General features: G+C 40.2%; 1 protein-coding gene across 7 annotated transcripts in view; it reads left to right on the top strand.

Annotated features, from left to right (window-relative positions):
• The window catches only part of HDAC4 (histone deacetylase 4), a 286,678-nt gene that overhangs the window by 187,692 nt on the left and 76,990 nt on the right, over positions 1-21,996 (top strand). For all 7 annotated transcript variants that reach the window (XM_032214587.1, XM_032214590.1, XM_032214588.1 and 4 more), the window contains one exon: positions 14,807-14,853. In XM_032214587.1, coding sequence (XP_032070478.1) covers positions 14,807-14,853 — 47 coding nt within the window. The remainder of the gene's footprint in view (positions 1-14,806; positions 14,854-21,996) is intronic.

Below are 21,996 nucleotides of genomic sequence, written 5' to 3' on the forward strand. Positions count from 1 at the left end.
CCCTTGTCAACTACACTTTACTGCCTGCAGTCTCTCTAACACACTGGCAATGCCTCCCATCACTCTTTCACAGACCGGAGACCAATGGTGGGTTCCAGAACCCATCGCAACTGGTACACTGCGATGAGGCCGGGCGTCCACCACATGCATGCACATTGCGCACGCATGCGCACCCACCACCCGTGACAATTCAGTTGCTCTGCGGAGTGTCGCACAGACACCATATGCTGCATGCGCAAATTGTCTGGTTGGGTCAAATACAGCTAAGGAACACAGGCGGCTGGGTGGGCCCTCTGAAGCACCGTACCAGAACGGTGCCTGCTGCTTCCAGCAGGCACAGGAACGCTCATACCGGGTGTACCGTGTGAAACCCACCACTGCCAGAGACCCCTCACATGTATCAGCTGACTGTCCTCCAAAGCCAGAATTATGCTGGCTAATGCCTTTTCATTGCTTCGGTCCCCATCATCCAGGCCTGCTGGTCGATTAGTAACTATCATCCCCTTCTCAGGTACATCTCCATCTTTACACTCCAGGAGAGGCAGTTTGTCTCACTCAGTTGAGACACCATGAAACCTCTTCCCATTAGGTGCCATATTATTTGTTTCTGTTACTAGCACTAACCACTAACAAACCACGATGCATAACCCTTCTGTCTCTGATGCAAGCTCTCACTGGGTTTCTCTTCTCTCTGATTTCAATAGTCACTCTGGCCTTCTCTCTAGGCCCATAACCTGTCAGAGTGCATACAGTGTGACTATGTGAGATAATACAGGAGCAAATATAGTAAGCAGAGGTTTGTCATAATAAATAGTGATTTATCTCTACAAAACACATACATACACGTAGTAGGCAAAGGTCAAACAATCAATCAGAAATTTACAGGAATAGAGGGGAAAACAGAATTGAGGAATCAACAAAAAGAAGATAATGAGGTGTCATTAATAAAATTAATAATGTTTGATGAATCAAACCAAGGGGAAAATATTTTAAAAGATATGAAAAGAGAACAGGAGGTGCAAGAAGATGTTTTGAGAAAGGAGACAGGGGTTTGGGCTGATAATTCAAAGCTAGACAGTGGAAGAGGGTAGAATGGGAGAAACACTTAGATTGATTAGGCAGGATACAGATACAGACAAGATTAAGATTTAAGAGAATATGAGAGGCAAGTTAAAACAATAATAAGAATTAAAGTATGGATGTGGGCAAGAGATGATGGATAGAAGGCGGATAGGAAAAAGAAGAAAGAAAAATATCTTTTTTCTTCTTTTTATAAAGTGGCATAAGGAGAAATTAGAACAGGCAAGCTTAAAAAATATTGTGATTGGTAAATGCTGAGCAATTAAGTAATGAAAGAACATATTTTAATATAAATGTGTATTAATACTAGAATCATAAAGACTGGATTAAAGCAAAGAATATGAATAATGTTATTTTGTACGTTTAAATAATATTGTGATTGGCATTAGAATAATATATTGAAATAATGAATAATGAAACAATGAAGGATAGTATTTTAATATAAAAGATTTGTAGAGTGAAATATGGGAAATATGAGGAAGAATTAAAAATGGGAAAATTAGAGAGCGAATAATGGTATGTTTAAGTAATATACTCAATAGTGTATATACTAAACATACATTGAATATGTTTAAATAATATACTCAATAGTGGAAGTGGAATAATATAGTGGAATAATATAGTGAAATAATGACTAATAAAATGATGAAAGAACATATTTTAATATTGGTATAAACAGGTGTATTAATAGTGGAAACATTTAGATTGGACGAATGTAAAGAATATTGATAGAATTAATTTGATAGCATTGTAATACAAAGGGAATGTCTTTAATATCATGGTCACATGAATAAAAGTTATTATTTGAGGAATCTGCCTGCCTCAGAATTCTGCTTTCTATGGGTGCATTACTTAGAACACTGACATTAAACCAACTGCCCCTTAACACTCCAGGCTAACCGGAGGGTTAGGGGGTATTCGGGGGTACATGTTCTCCAACACACACCACTTATCCCCCTAAAATCAACACACAGTCTTTCTTTTTTTAAACTAGTTTTTACTGAACATTTTATTCTTTAAAAACAGAAAGAAAAATACCACAAGAACAAATAAAACACAAAACATACATAACAATATAAAGTAATTATACAGCCTTCTGTGTCGGCTTTCAAGTTTAGCCTTTATTCTGCATTGCCTTTCCTATTGCTTTTACCTTGTCCTATAATCTAACAATAGTAGTACTAACACTTATAATAATATTAATTATTTATAGCACCATATATTTACATTCTCTATTTTTTGTTTTGGCTTCTGTTTTCTAGTCACTTATAAATTCTATTCCATATTTTATAGAAATCCGATTCTTCTCTTTCTTTTAGTTCTATTGTCATTTTGTCCATCTCTGCACATTCGAGTACTTTTCTAATTATTGTTTCACCTGTATTAATTTTTTTCCAGTTTTGTGCGAAAGCAATCCTAGCTGCAGTGAGTATGTGTATTATTATGTATAGAAGTTGTTTATCCATTTTTTTTAATCTAATAATTCTAATAAGAATGCTTCTGGTTTCAGTTCTATTTTTTGCTCCGTAATTTCTTCCAACCATTTCCAAATTTTGCACCAGTTTTTCTCGTGATGGGGCACGTCCACCACATATGGTAAAATGTTCCAGACTTGTGGCTACATCTCCAACATTTGGGAGATAAATTTGGGTACATTTTGGGCAATCTCTCTGGAGGCAAATGCCATTTATAAAATATTTTATAGAGGTTTTCTTTGCAAGCTACTGCCGTTGTAAATTTATAATTTCTTTCCCATATTTTATCCCATTTTTCTAACTATATTATGGCCAGAATTTCTTCCCCAGCTAATCATTATCTCCTTTATCCTCTCTTCCTACATTTTATATCTTAAAAGAAAATTATATAATTTGTAATCATTTTTCCTCCCACTCAGTCTCATTGTCCCTCCTTGAATAGTATGGGAATGACCACGTGGGATTTTGCCGGATAAAGCCTCTGGTTAGGTTTTTGTTGATGTACTACCTCAGCTCATTCATTTCCTTTGGGGATATGGAGTACATTTTTTGGTTTGGGGAGTTTCATGCTTGGCAGGATCTCAATTGTACAGTCAGTGGGGCGGTGGAGGGGTAGCATATCATATTCCTTCTCATTTAGTTCCTGCTCGGTGCTGGACAGCTCCTCCCTTCTGGCTGCTTTGAGGAGGGAGAAGGCCTCTTCTTAGCCTCATTTTCCTCTCTCCCATTTCTCAACTGATCATTGGGCCCCATTTGTCAAGCTAGGACAGTCCCAGAATTACTGCCTCGGTCATCTTTGGGACTATCATGAATTGGATAATTTCCCAATTTGGCCCATCACTAGCTACACTAGTTCAGTGAGGACCTCCTATCAGTGATCCATTGGCCTGCTCGAACCTTATGGCTTGGGGCAGTCTCCTCACTTGGATTCCTAGCTTTAGCAATGTTGATAGGCTAATTAGACACTTGGTGCAACCTGAGTCTATTAGGGTGTCTACCTCTCCCTGAACTCCTGACTTTGGCACCATGATTTTAGTGGCAAAGGGCAGATGGTTTCACTTACCAACACCTTCACCCTCATCCTCACTGTCAGAGGAGGTGGACTGCTGGTCTCTCTTAGTCAGCGTTCCCTCTCCCGAGGGGGAGAAGATTTCAATGGCCTAATGCACCAAGCTTGACTTCTAGCCCATCTACAATGCCTTTTTTTGGCTTAAGCAAAGGGGCTGGGGTTATTTTTGGCTGGGGTGCGGGTGCCAGGGACTCAGCAGTTTGACAGCCCTGTTGGCTGCAACTAAAGCAGTTGCTGTGGGTTCTGGCCAGAGTAGAAGCAGTACCAGTTGGTGAACAGGTGATGAGTCGGCAACCAAACCGGCTGTCTTCTTTGCTCTGCTTAGGCTTCAATTTGGGTATGCTGCGCTTCTTGCACTGCTTTAGCTTGAGGTCCAGCATGATGACCATCACCGGTCAACAATCATGGGTATGCTTGGGGGTTCTTCAGTATACATAAGCTTGTAGTAGCTCTTGGTCCAGGCCTTCCTTGAAATGGTAGACCAACAGTTGATTTGGCCATTCTATTGGCTTACCGGCCACTCTGTGGAATTCCTGAACATACTCCTTCAGTGGTCAGCTCCTCTGCTTTAGGACTCAGATTTCTGTTTCGTCCTGCAGGGCTTGGGATTCATCTTCAAATCTGGTTCTCAGCTCCCTCAGGAAGGCATCGACATTCCCCCGTTCTGGTGTGTCTTCGTCACGAAGTCTCATCACCCACTCTGTGACTTCCCCCTCTAGGTTAGCAGCCATGGCATTTACCATCACCATGTCCAATGGGTAGGCCAGGGCATAGCAGTCTAGATGAGCCCACACCTGGTGGAGGAAAAAGGCCTCCATCAAACATGATCTTTATTTGTGGCAGGTCTACTGGTGGTAGAGGAGAAGGGGATGCCCACGGGATAGGGAACTAACCAGGACCTGGGTAGTAGGGCCACAAAGGGTATCCAGCCCAGCCAGGAGGAACCTGAGGCTGCCCAGTCAGGCTCACTGCTCATTGCTGTTGCGGGGGGCTCGGGCTTGCCACTCATCATGGGGAGCTTTGTCTCAGTCCCTGGCTTACCACCGCTGCTGGCTGAGGGGCTGGGCCAGCCACCAGAGATGCCATGGTCAGGCTCTGGCTCCAGCGCATTAAGAGTGTCTGGGCTACCATAGTCGCTGTCACTACAAGTGGCCCAGGTTGGCGCAACAGTTCTGCTCCCCAGATCTCCATGTGCTCGAATCGGTCCCTCAGCTGCTCAACCAATGGGCTGTGGAGAACAGTCAGCTTCCTAATCTGTGCTCATCCCACGGCTCTTCTGTTCACCTTTTATCTCGGGAACAGGGCGGCAGATGATTGAGGGGGCCATCAGGGGGAACTCTGCTTCTATCCCTTGGGAGCTCTCCTGTGCCAGGCTTCTCCCTCTGCTCGATAGAGATCCTTGGTCTTCTCATGCTGCTGGTCTTTTGGTCCTTTCTGCATGGATCTTCGGCCTGGTTGCTGCTGGAAAGACCTTTTGCAGCTTGACCTGTTGGCTACACAATCCCAACCGGGCTGCACTAGGATTGGCAGTTGCTTCCCCCATCTTCTCCATCTCCAAGCCTTCCCTGAGTCTTTCACGTTCACCCGATGCTGATGGGTGGGTGACAGGACCCCTGACAGCTGCCCTAACTTCAGGGCAAGGTTAGGAGAGTTGTTTTAATGTCAAGGTTCTAACTAATGAACCAATGTAAATCAGAACTCTGAGACTAGGATCATCCTCAAATCTTTTCTTTTTTGAGTGCTTCATACCAGCACAGCTTGAAAGGAAAACCAACTCTAAATCTTTCCCGTGGTTTCGCAGTACAATGAAAATAGGAAATAACCCCAGTGTCACAAGTCACATTGGCCAATTGGGTTAATTGGTGGGTTCTCCAGATACTTTTTCCACGACCTTATCCGTTGCCAGTAGAGATGACCTTGGTTCTCATGAGAAAACTACCATGTTGTGTCTACCGTGTTTCCTCGAAAATAAGACAGGTCTTATTTTCTTTTGACCCCCAAAATAAGGGCTTGGCCTTATTTTTGGGGAGGTCTTATTATTTTTTAGGTGCAGGAGGCAGCAAGCCCACCGGACCCACCCTCTCCATCCCACCACGAACAAAGTTCTCCTAGCGCTCTGGCCTTCACCTGCCCTGCTTGCTGGCCTTGCTACTGGCTGGCTGACAAACAACTGGCTATGCTACTCTGGCCTCATGGGGGCTCTGCGCCCTCCTGGCAGAACTGCTTCTCTATGAGGCCTCTCAGGAGACACAGCATGCAAACAAAACAAACCACTGCAACTCCGGGTGTCCTTTCCATTTGTTCCCCATTTCTCTCTCGCCCCTTTTCCCTCCCTGGGAATTGTGCAGGAAATTCTGCCAGAGCCCAGAATTTTATGGCAGAAAAGAGAGGATTTCAAAGGCCTCTTCTGTTTGCCATCAGAAGCGGGTGTTGAGGCCAACTCTGCAGGAAGCAATCTGCTCCTCCATGCAAAACCTCACAGTGGAAGGGAGGGAGGGAGGGAGGGAGGGAGGGAGAGTGAAAGATCAAACCTGTGTGTGTATGAGACAGAGAGAGCACACCACCTCTCTCTCTCTCTCTCTCTCTCTTACACACTCACACAGAGAGGTCCCTCACACACCCCTACCCCCTTCACATCCCTTCACTAACTTGCTTTTCAGCTCTGTTCTCCACTCCACATGCAGGACAAGAAAAGTAGTCTGTTTGGTTATGGTAAAAAAAATAATAAAAAATAACTTCTCGCAAAAAGATAATATCTCGCGAAGTTGGAAGTAGTCCCACAAACTACTTTTCTTGCCCTGCACATGGCAGTAGAGAATGGAACAGGAAAGCAAGTTATTGGCTCACACACACACACTGTCCTTTCCTTGGGAGCTCTGCACAGATGCACGGATTGCAAAGCTGAAGGCTTCAGATAGAGCATTTTGGGGATGTGCATCTGCGCTGAGATCCCAAGGAAAGAACGATCGCCAGGAAAGCGGGCGGGGGGGGGATTTTGCCTCTTATCCTGTTCTGAGTCCGTGATGAGCTTCAGAACAAGGTGAAAGGAAGGAAAATTCCCCCTCCCCATTTTCAAGCCATTTTCAAAAATGCCTCATTCTGAGCCTTCAATGCTGCACTCCTGGAATATGATGAAGGCTTGGAATGGGGAAGGGGGAATTTTGTCTCTTATCCTGTTCTCAGTCTGGGCTGACCTTCAGAACAGGGTGAGAGGCAGGGATATCCCCCTCCACATTTTCAAGCCATTTGCAAAAATGCCCCATTTCAATGTGAATATGGTGAGAAGCAACCTCCTGTAGGCATGGAAATCCATACACCTGGGACATCGGAAGAAGCCCTGTGAGTAGACATCACTGCCAAAGTGCAGGACGAAGAGGTGGCTAAAGGCAGCATTTCATCCTAGTGAAACTCCTCTTTGAAAGGACGATCTGCAGCTGGGGTGGTGGGGGAGAGATTTTCTGAAACCTGTCTGGAAGAAATGTAGATAATTTGTTTCATCCAGGACCCTCTGAAACTGCCAAACAACCATCTTCTCTACCATCTTCTCTAGAAAGGGAAGGTAAGAGACTGGATGAAAGTTGTCCAAACAGGTGGAATCAAGAGATGGTTATTTAAGGGGGTGGGGAAAACCAGAGGCTCCTTAAAAGTTTCTGACAACATCCCTTCTGCAGTGAAGAATGTATAACTAATTGAATCCACCTGACTGTCACCATTTTGGAGGCTTTTACCAACCAGGAGGGACAGGGATTTAATTGATAGGTGGTTCACTGACAGCATTGAAGATCCTGTCCACTTCATCCTGTCCAACAAAATCAAATTGTTCCCAGTTAATCAGGTAACACTGGTATCTGAAGTGCACTATACATGGGCTCCAATTGGGACAAATCTGAATGACTTTGTCCATCGGGTATTTCACAAAATCCCCTTCAGGGCCCTGAAGCCCTCTTCTCCCTAGAGGAACTGCAATTCTGAACAGTGCCACTGGGCAACACTCTGCAGACACAATAAGGGCAGAGAAATCAGGGTCTTTCACTACTCTTACACGTGACAAGTTAGGCCTAACAACAGCTCTAAGCTATGTCCAATGGGATTCATCCCTCATTTTACTCCACTGGCCCTCTAAACATCTCTTGGCTCTTTTTAGAACTCACAGTTCCTTCATGAACCAGGGGGAATGTCAGAAGTAATGGGTCAAGACAGGCTACACAGGCATGATCCTGTCCAAAGTCTTGTCTGTCCTTTAATTCCAGGACATAACCAGAACTTCGGCAGGATCATGTGGTAATACCCCAGAATATTTCCCAGTTCCCTGTGGAACTCACCTAGGTCCATCAGTTGCTGGGGACAGACTACTCGAATGGGTCCAGCTTCCTGCATAATAGAAGCTCAAGGACAACAAGGGCGTGATCCCACCATGGTGGGATATAACATTAGATTCCCCATCCGATCATGTTGCACTTGCTTTGACTAGATCATATGTGGTTTGTGACCACTGTCCTGAGTTGAATCCAGGATGATCTAGGGTAGGCCTATGGCCAACATGCTGACTATGAACTTCTGGGCCGCTTACAAGGCCCAACCCAGGGATGGTAGGTTCAAGTCTCCCAAGACCATAAGTTTGGGGAACCCCACCATCAACCCTGAGATGGCCTACAGCAGCTCAGGTAAGGAGGTTGCTATGTAGCAAGGAGGCTAGTGCACAAGCAGCAATCCCAACTGATCCCATGAACTCATCTTCAGAAATGATCTCACAACCAAATACCTGAAAAGCAAGGCCCCTAAAGGTCAAGAGGGATTCTTGGATGTCTACTGCCCATTCCCTGCCTTGGGGTCTTAGTTTGTGCCAAACCCTAAACATAGGGGAGGGGAGAAATGGGGGTAAAGTTCAGCCATATTTAAGTGAGATCAGATCTGACTCCATGTGGGGTATTGCCAAATGTTGTTCCTAATAAATGACTTGATTTCTTTTGAAACTTGGCTCGAGGTTCATAAGTTAATTAGGGCATATTTCAGAAACTGGCAGTCAGATCTCCTTTTAAAATCTATCAAGATTACTGGGTTTCTTGAATCCTGAACTCTCCAATCACTCCCCGATATCGGGGGTTCCTGGAGGGAAACTCAGGCAACCATGGCAGAGGGTGGGCTATCCGAAGAGAGCCTGATTTCAGCCGGAGTGCAGCCTGCTCCAGACATCAAAGCTGAGATGCCTACTCCAGTGATCGAAGCAAGAAGGGATGAGTAGTGGTAGAAGTTAATCTCTAAAGCAGCTCAGGTTGACTTCCCTTACCCCAATGCCCAGAAAAAGGGAAGGGCACTGAGTGAGCTGGCAAGAGTGGACTGGATGTGGGACTGGGAACAAGCCAGGCTCCCAAAGCCCTTGATGGAACCTCTGGGAAGTGCAATAGAGCAACTGAGGGAGGAATTTGACTGGGCCATCCTTTGTGATGAGGGGCTGTCATGCCACCCAAAAGAGAGGGGAGGGACATCCGATCCTTTTGAAGGGAGGAGATGCAGACCCCCTCCTCCACCCATTAGGAGAAGAAGGAGCCCAAAACAGCAGTCAGTGCCTCACCCACGCAGCAGATAGGCTGCCCAGGGCAGACAACCCCATCCCTCCCTCCGAACTAGAGCTGAGGAAGATGGCCAGACACACCAAGTGCAAGAATACAAAGGTGGGAGGAGCAGTGCTCAACGAACTGCCTCGGCTCAGGGGAAAGTTTGATGGGGACTCAGATCAGCTAGCTCTATTCCTTGACTCAGCTGAGATCCACCTAGAATGCTATGGATACCTCTACCCATCCCCCAAAGCCATGGTGAATACCATCACAGATGGACTAGAGGGAGAAGCAAGGGAATGGCTAGCAGCCTTCACAAGAGGTGAGCCCCCCAACTGCAAGACGTAGATTACTTCCTATGACTGCTGGAGGCCAGATTTGAGGAGGCGAAGGAGGACCGGTATGTGGAAGATGAACTCAGCAACCTAAAGCAAAGAGATGTGCTCTTTGATGTGCTCCCATCAAATAACACATTCACAAATTTAGGAGGGTCATTGGGAGGCTACCTTCTTTACCAGAGTGGCTGTAATTGCATATTTTCAGAACAAGCTTGGACAAGTAAATTGCCCAGGTAACCTCTTACCGGGACATCCCAAACTGAATCTCTGAGTGGTTCTGATTAGCAATAAAAGCCTTTTGGACTGCAGGGAGCCACAGCGGTGTTCATGCAGTTAATAAACAAGATGCTGCATGAGCACCTCTACAAGGGGGTCCTCATCTACCTGGACATTATCCCCATCTACATTGAGACCATGGATGACCACATACCCCTGGTTCGCCAGGTACTGGAAAAACTTCTGGCAGCCAATCTGTATGTCAAGCTATCAAAATGTGAATTCCACTGCACACAGCTAGACTACCTGGGTTACCAAGTGTCAAATGAGGGAATAGAGATAGACAAGCCATCCTAGGCTGGCAACCCCTCGCACTCGCAGACCAGCTTCAAAGCTTCCTGGGGTTCATGAACTTCTACAGGCAATTCACCCTGTTCTTCGTGAAGATTGCCAAACCCATGACCGAACTCTTAAAGACAGGGAGCCTAGGAATGAAATTTCTGATTGGATGTCAATGCTGAAAGCAACCTGGGAGAATGTCAAAAAAGCGCTAGCTAAAGCGACACAGATCTATATGAAACAGGCAGATAAACACCGAGCTCCACAATGGCCATTCCAGGTGGGAGAGAAGGTCTACCTCTCCACAAAATATTTGAGGTTAAAACTCCCTAGCAAGAAACTGGTGCCAAAGTTTATGGGACCATTCCCCATAGTAAAGATCATCAACCCAGCCACAGTGCAATTGAAACTGCCCCAACTGCTAGGGAAGATACGCCCAGTATTTCATAGTAGCCTCTTAAAACCTGTTGTTGGATCAACCCTGAGACCACTATCCCAGGAGCCCCTAGACCCTGGGGGGCAAACCCATTATGAGGTGCAATGAATCCTTGATTCGAGGTAGCACAGGAAACAACTCCAATACTTAATCAAGTGGAAGGGCTACCCATTATCAAATGCATCTTGGGTACAGAGTAGAGATATCCAGGCTTATTGCCTTATAGCAAAATTCCATGCAGAAAATCCAAGTAAGCTGGGGGGACGCATTCCTAAATTTTATACTCAAATTGTTTTTGCTTCGCACAGCTTGCCTTTGGGAAGTGAGGAGAGCCGAATGTCAACTTGTAAAGCATTTCCATGTCTGTTATCGAGTTGACATGGGAGCAAAGGGGAGAGAGCATTCCACCCATACCTTTAGCTAGAGTCGGATCTCAGATAGTAGGCTTGTGAGGCATGGAATTTTACAACCTGCTGCAGCATCTAGTTGGCGAATCTGATTTATGACACAGACTGAGGGGAGGGAAGAAACGGGTAACGTTCAGCCATAATTTAAGTGAGGTCAGCTCTGACTCTGCATGGGTATTGCTGAAATGTTCCTAATAAATGACTGGATTTATTTTGAAACTTGGCTCGAGCCTCGTAAGTTAATTAGGGCATCTTTCGGAAACCTGACATCAGCCAGGCCAGTTCAGATAAGGGAACCCTCATTATTGACTGATCTGGCAAACCTTCGGGCTCCCAAGGATATTCTGTCCAATGGCTGAGAGTGAGCTTGGAGTTGGACCATGCTACTGATACTACACATTTGGGGCATCTTCTCCTATAACGGCCTGCCTTCTAGCTCTTGTAACATCCCATGCCCATCACCATGTTAATGTGATGTCCTGCCCCAGGGCCTCATCAGGTGATCATCATCCAACCTTATGGTTGATAGGTGGTTATGAAATGCTGAAAACAACTAATCTTGACTATGTAAATATTCTCCAAAATGACACATCTTGAGTCTTCAATCATTTCTGTCATCTAGCACTGTTATATGGTGTTAGAGAATTTATGAACAAATACACCCAGGCCAAAACAGATTTTTACCCCACAGACACATTAAAAATAATATGAGAGTCATCCTAGACATAATAGAATACTATGAGGTGCATCCAAAAAGGCAATTGGTTTTTGGACATAATTTGGAAATTTATAATAACACAATTAGATAGGATGGAATTTGGAGAAAAATTTACAAAAATGATAGAAAAGCTTTATAACACCCAGACGGCAAAAGTTCTGATGAACGGAGAACTAACAGAGAAGATCGAAATAAAAAAGGGAGTTAGACAGGGATGCCCCCTCTCTCCTTTGCTGTTTATACTAACTCTGAAAATTTTATTAAATGAAATTAGGAAGGACCAGGGAATAAAAGGATTAAAAACAAAGAATATAAGACCCAAGCCTATGCCGATGACTTAGTTTTTGTTTTAGAGGACCCACTAGAATCCAGTCTGAAGTTAATTCAAAAATTAGAAGAATATGGCAAAGTGGCAGGATTAAAAATTAATAAAAGTAAAACAAAAATGATAACTAAGAATATGACAAAAAAGCAAGAAGAGGAATTGGAATTAGTAACTAAAATGTAAATAACTAAGAAAGTGAAATACTTGTGGATCTGGGTGTCGGCGAAATGTTCTACAATTAAAGACGACAATTATAATAAACTAGTGGCACAAATAAAGAAAGATTTAAAAAACTGGAAAAATATTCAGCTATCACTAAGGGGAGGGACGTATAGCCACTGTTAAAATGAATGTTTTACCAAGAATTTTATTTTTGTTGCAAGCCGCACCTATCAATCCTGGTAATGCTTTCTTTCAGGAACTAAAACAAATAACTAATAGGTTCATCTGGCAAGGAGGATTAAACTAAAGTCAATGCAAGATAGCAAGGAGAAAGGAGGCCCAGCACTACCAAATTGGGAGTTATATGCATTAGCAGTAACAACTACATGGGTGAAGGATTGGATCGAGTTAAAGAATAAAAGAATCTTGAGAAGACCATAATCTGCAAGCTGGTTGACATACATTCCTATGGGAAGATAAAAATAAAACACACAAATACTTTCAAAAACATCTAATTAGAAATGTGCTATTACAAAACTGGCTCAAAATTTAAAAAAAAAACCACTGTGAATATCCCGAATTGGCTATCCCCGACAGAAAGGACGATGCACCCAAATTTTACAGATATGAATAAAATGTTAAGATACAGAGACTTAATTAACGGACAGGGAAATTTAAAAACAATTGAAGAATTGGCAGAGCAAAAAATGAAAGTTGACTGGCTAACCTACTTGTAAACACAATAATGATACTAAATTATATGGTATCGAAATGGAACCACACGAATTGGATAAAATAATCCAAAGCCCAGAAAGAAAGATGATAGGGACAATATATCAATTTCTCCTGAAGTATAAAATGGAAGACGAAATCATGAAAGAACAAATGGTAAAATGGGCACAGAACTTTGGCTATAATATTGAATTAGGCAAATGGGAAAATTTGGAGGGACAAATTTAAAAATAACACTATTGGTTGCATACAAGGAAAACCAGTACAAAATGTTTATAGATGGCACTTGGCACCAGTAAGATTAGCAAAAATCAAAGTAAATATCTCCCCAAAATGTTGGAAATGTAAATCAATACATGGAACATATTACCACTTATGGTGGACTTGTGAGGAGGCTAAAAAATATTGGAAAAGGGTTAAAAATTGGCTAGAGGCAATAACAGGAGTCAAAATAGATTGGAAACCAGACGTTTTTCTACTGGTAATAATGACTGTGAAATATAAAAAAGAAATCCAGTATTTAATTTTATGCATAATTACGGCGGTGAGGATTGCCTTCTCTCAAAAATGGAAAAATAATACCAAGCGAAGATGCAATAATAAGAAAGGTTATGGACTGTGCCGAAATGGACAAATTAACAAAAAAAAATCCAGGAAAAAGAAGAAACAGAATATTACCAGATATGGGATAAATGGTATAGGTAGATGGAGGAAAGAAACAAGGATCAATGAAGGAAGTCAATAAAACCCAAAGATAGTAGTTAAGGATAATTAACAGAATTAGCACTCAAGAGAGTTTAAATGTACTAGAGGTAATCACCTAATATAGCAGATAGATGAGTAAAATAAGGGTTAAAAATGGTGAAATGCAAATGAAATATACTAGAAGGGGAAATAACACAAGGAGAATTGTATCGATTGGTAATTGCTATTAGAAAGAACAGGAAGTTCCTGCTCATACTGTATTGTGTAAATGTAGGTCTAATGTACGTCTAAATTTTGCATGTGTGTATTTTTTATGTTTGTAAATAAATAAAATATATATATAATTTTTTTAAAAAAGAATTTACCTACTGAATTATTTTCCTATCTGCTAATTCCTGTTCTAAATAGGAATAAATAAAGTTGATGGCATACCTAATCAAAGAGAACCAATTCTCCTAAACTAGTGTTACTAATGTACTTCCTCCATCTAATCACAGGATACAACATTTGGGGGAGTATTTTCTTCCTTTATTGAAGAAAATATTATGCTTAAATTAGATAATCTGGTAGTGGGATGATCCCAATATTACTGAAGCTGACAGGAATAACAGAAAGATGTTTAAATTGGCACTTTTGAGAGCAAATCTTTACTTATCACATTTACTTCACAGTACTTATAGAATGGCTCCAACACCACCTAGAGAAGTTTCCCCTAACATTCCTTGCATCTCACTGAAAGTCCAGCATCTAAACCCTTGCCACTTGTCACTGAAGGAATATTCAAAAGGGATTGTTTCCTTTTGTACCAATCTGCAGGAGGGATGCTTCTTGATGCAATATTTTATATCCTTTTCCTTAGGAATATGATATTGTTAACCACATCAATTGGCCAACTGAGTTTTTAAGCTGATTTATTCATGAGGAGAAGATTGTAGATAAATGAGCAAGTTGATTTTAAAATATCAATATCAAATATTTTAAAAACCCTCAATCTTTTCTTAAGAGTTTAAATAAAACCTGTTTCTGTCTCTACTTTTGGTGCTTGGCATTAAAGACCCAATCCAAATTCTCTATAGTCTTTCTCCAGAAAGGATGCAGCTGAGTCAAGTTTAGAGACTGAGATAATCAGCGTCACATTCAGCATCTAATATTACTGTAAGAATGGATAGGTCTATACTATTAGTTTTGATGACAAATCACATGTATTTTATAATTTTAACAATATTTTACTCTACTCTGATTCCTCCAGGCTCTCTGACATCACTGTTTGTCAGGCTTCCATGTGGTGGCATTGGGGTAAGCATTTTTTTCTTATTTGATCAAGTAATGCAGCAAGCCTTGATTAAACATGTTGATTAAACTGACTAAATATACAATTCTCATTTTTATTATAGAACTATACTATAGAATTCATATGTGTAGAACCTCAAAGTTCTATAAATTTGGGAAAAAATACTCTGTGCAGTAATTTTGCTTATTCAATAAATAAATATTATTGATAACTGAAATATTTCCATCTCTACTGGGGCTCCCAATGGCACAAAGACTTGTTCATATCAGAGGAAGCATATGATTTTGTTCCAAGTATTGTTTCATATTATTTCATCTCAACATGCTGTTTTGAAATTTTCCTTTCTTTTTCCAATAAAGAAGCTTTATTGTAATTATCAGTGTGAAGAGACTCCATGCACTTTGTTTTTAAATATTTATCTGGTACTTTGGCTTCTCTCTTGATTCTTACATTTAAGAGTCACACTACTTATATAATTTATCTCAAATATTAAAAGCAACATCAACATAGTAATTACAAATTACATAAATTGTTCAGGCCTCAAAATAGATTTTGACTCAGAATGAACTAAGACTTGCAACAAATGTCAAAAACAATAAAACAGGTTTCTTTCAAGTTGGAAAAAACAAGAAAAAGTCAAGGAAACTATTTGTCCACTAATAGGAGGAGATGCCAAGAAACTGATGGGCATTAGAGAGAAAGCACAGCTTTCATTCTTTGACTCTTCACACAAAAAGAAAAAATAGCCCGGGGGGAAGGAGCCATCGTCGCGACGAGATGGTTCTGCGGTCTCAATGCTCTGAGACCTCAGCCAATACTTTTGTATCTGGGTGGTCCAATCAGACCTAAACCGTCCCGAAGAGACGGGGAAAAGTAAGAATATGTCTTGCTGACCTCAGGGATATCGCAAAATCCCTGAAAGAAGCAAGAGAAGTTCTTCAAGCGGCGACAAAAAATCCAGCCAAGGCTTACAAAGTCGGGGTGACTCCAAAATGGAAGGATACGGAAAGAGAAAGTGTTTCCAGCTGGTGAGGAACTTTTACTGTTTTAAAAAGAGACTGCCTATAAAAACTTAAAATTAATCTAAATTGGAGAATAGAAGAATCAAGCAGCAGGATTAAATCTGGAATGGTTTTGGACAGTGGTTATCTTACTTTTTAAATGCTATTTTCATGGATGGAATTTATGTAAGCTTTTTGAAACGGGTGGATTATGTTTTCTTCTATTTTTTCTTTTGTTGTCCTCTGTAACCTATGGACTAAAGTTTTCCTCTTTCATTGCTGTATGTATTTTTCTAATTCATTTAAAGATTGGACTCTTTTTTCTAACTTGAAATACAAAAAAGTTACAAAAGGAAATTAGATTTTCAACAGTATTAACGCTGCTCGGAGGCTGGGAGGACTTGTTGATTGGGGTTTTGTGTATTGAAAATGGAACACTTTTTCTCTACGGATTGTTTTGACTTGACAATACAAGGTTTTACTGCTTGGTTACAGACAGTGATAAGAAGGGAAGCACACAGATGCCCCTTTGAAGTATATTTCTAATCAGAGAAAAGTGAAAACAATGTTCTTTGTGAATCTATGCTTTAATTTTATTAACCTTCCAAGCTAGAGCAGCTGTGTTTGTTAGAATGTCACAATTTCAAAAGAAAATAGAAGTCTCAAGTTTGCAAAAGATACTTTCAGAAATACAGAAATTATCAAATGCATATGAAAGAATAGAGAAAAAACGGAATACTTAGAGCACATAACAATAAAATATGATGATGAAATTGAGAATGTCTATCAAATGCAAAACGGGGTGGTTGAAATTCAAAAAATCAAAGTGGAAAATGAATATAAAGAGATTAAACCTGGTGATATTTATGGTGATTGGTTTGTCTCTGAAAATGGAAAGAATGGAATACTGAAAGAGGAATTAAATGGAGAGGAAATCTATTCCAGAGGGCAAGATACAGAAGAAGAAACTAAAGAATCTATGGATTTAAAGAGAGAAATTCTGTTAGCAAAAGCATTGATAACACTGCTGACAATCAAAGATAAGCTGAATAAGGAAACAGAAAGAGGGCATCAAGATTATATGAGAGATCTTCTAAGCAAGGAGTTGCTAAGAGAAGTCTATACAAAGCTGACCAAGAAGGTGATTAGAGGACTGGCACCACAAATGGCAGAAGATATGAGACTGTTTTGCTATTGGAAAGATACAGGTTGATAGATGGAAGAATATAATTTAAAACTAGTTAAACTTAGTGAAATTTATTGATAATAGATATAGCTTAAATAAATAACTGATAATGTTACTAATGTATACAATGTGTAGTGTTATGATCAGTATAATTGGATATAAATATTGAATGGCACCCATGTAAGGAAGATTAGCAATCCCTTTGGATTATACATAAAGGATAATAATAATAATAATAATAATAATAATAATAACAACAACAACAACAACAACAACAACAACGAACTTGAATATGGTCTGGATTGATTACAAAAAGGCATTTGACTCACTGCCACATAGTTGGATCATAAAATGCTTAGAAACAACTGGCATTAGCAAAAATATTATATCCTTTACTGAAAAGGCAATGAAACAATGGAGAACTGAGTTGGCAGTAGGGAATGAGATCTACGGAATGGTTAATATCAAGCGAGGAATTTTCCAGGGTGATTCACTTTCACCTCTTCTCTTCATCATTGCAATGATCCCACTATCAGTAATCTTAAAAAAAATGAAATTAGGCTACCAAACAGCCAAAGAAGCTGAAAAAATTTCGCATTTACTATATATGGATGATTTGAAACTATGGAAAGTCAGAAATAGAAATCCAACCATTGACAAATACAGTCCGAGTATTCAGCACCGATATTTCAATGCAGTTTGGCATGGAAAAATGCGCCACTGTATCCATAAAAAGGGGCAAAATCACTGCATGTGAGGGAATTGAAATGCCCAATGGCCAACTAATTAAATGCAATGAAAATGAAGCCTACAAATACTTAGGCATTCTGCAGTTGGATAACATCAAGCATGGAGAAGCAAAAACTATTGTCAGGCGAGAGTACACCAACAGAGTTAGGAAAATTTTGAAATCTAAATTGAATGGTGGAAATACAATCAAGGCCATAAATATACCTGGGCAATACCAGTTATAAGATACACAGCTGGTATAGTTAACTGGACACAAGCTGATTTGGACATTTTGGACCGAAAAACCAGGAAACTAATGACAATGCACTACAGTTTACATCCACATGGTGATACTGATAGACTATACCTGCCCCAAAAATCAGGTGGCAGAGGATTATTACAAGTGAAGCAAACAGTTGAAGAAGAAAAACATGAACTGGCTGATTATTTAAAAGAAAGTCAAGAACATCTATTAATCGAAGTAAAGAGCAAAAAACTACTGAAGGTCCAACAGACGAAACAAGAATACAGAAAAGATGTTATAAAATCAAGAATGGAGAGTTGGCAGAACAAAGCACTGCATGGCCAATTTCTGGAAAAAATAAAAGATAAAGTGGACAGTGAACAAACTTGGTTATGGTTAACAACAGGTACATTAAAGAAAGAAACAGAGTCACTAATCCTGGCTGTGCAAGAACAAGCTATCCGCACAAATGCCATTAAGGCCAAAATCGAAAAATCCTCTGATGATGCCAAATGCAGACTTTGCAAAGAAGCTGATGAAACTGTTGATCACATACTCAGCTGCTGTAAAAAAATCACGCAGACTGATTATAAATTGCGGCACAATTCAGTAGCACAAATGATCCATTGGAATTTGTGCAAAAATTATAATATTAAAACAGCAACAAACTGGTGGGAACATCAGCCTGAAAAAGTCACCGAAAATCAGATGGTCAAGATCTTGTGGGATTTTCGCATACAAACAGACAAAATACTGGCGCATAATACACCAGACATCACACTAGTTGAGAAAAATAAGGTCACAATCATAGACATCGCAATACCAGGTGATAGCAGGGTTGCTGAGAAGGAACATGAAAAAATCGCAAAATACCAGGACTTAAAAATTGAAATTCAACGACTATGGCACAAACCAGCAGTGGTAATTTCAGTGGTAATTGGCACACTGGGGGCTATTCCAAAAGCACTGGAATTACATTTAAAACAGTTAAAAATTGACAAAATCACCATCAGTCAAATGCAAAAAGCCGCACTGCTTGGATCTGCACGCATATTACGAAAATACGTTACGACGTCCTAGGCCCCTGGGTGGGGCCCGACTAGTAACCAATGCCAAATCCGGCGAAACAACTGGCCGCTGTGATACAATTGTATAATAATAATAATAGTAGTAGTAGTAGTAGTAGTAGTAGTAGTAGTAGTAGTAGTAATAATAATAGGACTAAATTAGATACAATCAAAGTTTTGATTATTAGGGGGGAAATGTTATGATACAGGATATAGTCAAATAAAGGAGGGATAAGAATAACAACGTATATATAGATATGGGTATAACATAAGAAAACTGGATGTAAACTTTAAACAGTGATTTGGAAAGGAGAATTAGAAAACTTTATTATTAAATATTATGGATGTTTAGCTAGAATAGGACATAAGAATTTAGTGGAGGATTTTAGAAATAGTAATTGAAAGTATGTGGCTATGTATTAAATTATGGTATATTTTATGATGGATGCTTAAACAATTATAGTCAAATGAAAATGGAGAGATGATGATGGTAACATGTATAAATATTTGAGTTAAAATACTTAAGTTAATATGAATTATGTTTGTTGACTGTGGAAGAGATGCACAAAAGTCTTTTTGTAACCAACTGATACACTTTCTATAGCATGTAAAGAAGGATGTTGTATTTGTTTTAAATTAAAAATAAAAAAATAAATAAAAAAGAAAAAATAGCCTGACCTACCAAAAACAGAACCTTAAAAGACAGACTAGAAAATAAAACAGGCAAGAAAATAGTAAGAGATTAGACAAATTCAAATCATTAGGACCTGATGGATTACATCCCGGAATTCTCAAGCAGCTGGCAGTCATGATCTCGGAACAATTGGAACCATATCTTGACCAAGATCCTGGTGCACGAGGAAATTACCAGACAACTGGAAAAGTAGTCACATAGTTCCCATCTTCAAAAAAAGGAGGGGAAATTGATCCAGAAAATTACAGATCAATCAGCCTGACATCAGTATCTAGGAAGATCCTGGAAAAGATAATCTTGGAGGGATCTTGGAGTCCTATTGGACAATCACTTAAATATAAACCAGCAGTGTACTGCAGTCCTAGGCTGCATTAACAGAGGAACAGAATCAAGATCACATGAAGTTTTAGTATCGCTTTATAATGGCTTGATGAGACCACATTTGAAATATTGCATCCAGTATTTGTTGCCACAATATTAAAAAAATGTTGAGACTCTGGAAAGAGTGCAGAAAAGAGCAACAAAGATGCTCTGGAGGCTAAAACATGAAGAACAGTTGCAGGAATTGGGTATGTGTGGTCTACTGTACTGAAAAGAATGGCCAGGAGTAACATGATAAGAGTGTTCCAATATTTGAGGGACTGCCACAAAGAAGAGGTGGTCAATCTATTTTTTTTTAATATTTTTTTTATTTTTAATACAAACAAAATCAAAACAACATGTACAAAAAACTTTCCTCAATTTCGTCAAGCATGTCGTTTGGTTACAAGCTTTTGCGTATCAGTTTTTACAATTAGAAATAAGATCACTGGTTATCCATCAAACATAACTAAATACATCACTATCATTGAGCATTATGTGTTCAGGTTACCATTAATATTAATCATCCATAGAGTATACAATAGTTATAGTGTGACATATTCAACTCCAGAAATAGTTTTGCATTGTTAATCCAAGTAGTTATTTAATATTTCAATTCATGTATGTATCAATTATTCATTACATCATCATTAGGGCTACCCTTGAAAAGCGTTCGGAGACTGCAGCTAGGCCAGAATGCGGCCGCGCAAGCGATATTGGGTGCACCGAGCTACACCCACGTTACACCTGTCCTCCGCGAGCTGCACTGGCTACCAATTGGTCTCCGGATTCAATTCAATGTGTTGGTTATTATCTTTAAAGCCCTACATGGCTTAGGGCCAGCGTACCTGTGTGACCGCCTACTGCCACATACCTCCCAGCGGCCAGTAAGATCCCACAGATTGGGCCTCCTTCAGATGCTGTCAGCCAGACAGTGTCGGCTGGCGGGCCCCCGGAGGAGAGCCTTCTCTGTGGCTGCTCCGACTCTTTGGAATCAGTTACCCCCAGAGATCCGGACCATACCCACTGTCATGGCCTTCAGGAAAGCTGTAAAAACTTGGCTGTTCCGGCAGGCGTGGGGCTGTTGACCTCATTGTTGCGGTCCAGCCCTGATTACAATGAATGTATGTGGTGTTGTGATTTTAAACTGTCTTTTTTTTTCTCTTTTTTTCTCTCTTTTTTTTGTAAGCCGCCCGGAGTCCTTCGGGATTGGGCGGCATATAAATTTTGATAATAAAATAAATAAATTAGTCCATAAAAATCTTTCCAGTATAACATGATCACTACTTACAATTATACATAACGTTCAAATCATCCCACTCTTACACTTTAAATTGTCCTTTATATATCATATGATCAAGCACTCTATTTCATAGCAAAAAAATTAATAGCAATGACTATAACTTTCTGGTAGTACATAAATAAACAATTTCATTTCCAAGTTTTTTTGTCTAATCATTGGTAAAACAAATCCCATACCTTATAAAATTGCTCATCCTCTTGTTCTCTAATTTCAAATGTAAGTTTACTGATTTCAGCCCATTCCATTATTTTCCAAATAGTTTCCTCCTGTGTTGGTATTTTCTCATTTTTCCAATTTTTTGCAAATACAATTCTAGCAGCTGTTAAGACATTTACAATCAAATATTTCAAGTCTTTATTGTATGTTTCTGGTATGATTCCCATTAAAAAAAGTTTTGGTTTTAAGTCTATGTGTTTATGTATCATTTTCTCCAACCACATGTGGATTTTAGTCCAATATCTTTTAGCTTCAGTATAAGTCCACCACATGTGGTAGTATGAGCCTGGCGTCCGATGACATTTCCAGCATTTTTCTGATTTGTTCTTAGACATTCTTGCTATTCTC

This window comes from Thamnophis elegans, chromosome 3, assembly GCF_009769535.1.
Source record: "Thamnophis elegans isolate rThaEle1 chromosome 3, rThaEle1.pri, whole genome shotgun sequence".
NCBI classification, from domain to species: Eukaryota; Metazoa; Chordata; class Lepidosauria; order Squamata; family Colubridae; genus Thamnophis; species Thamnophis elegans.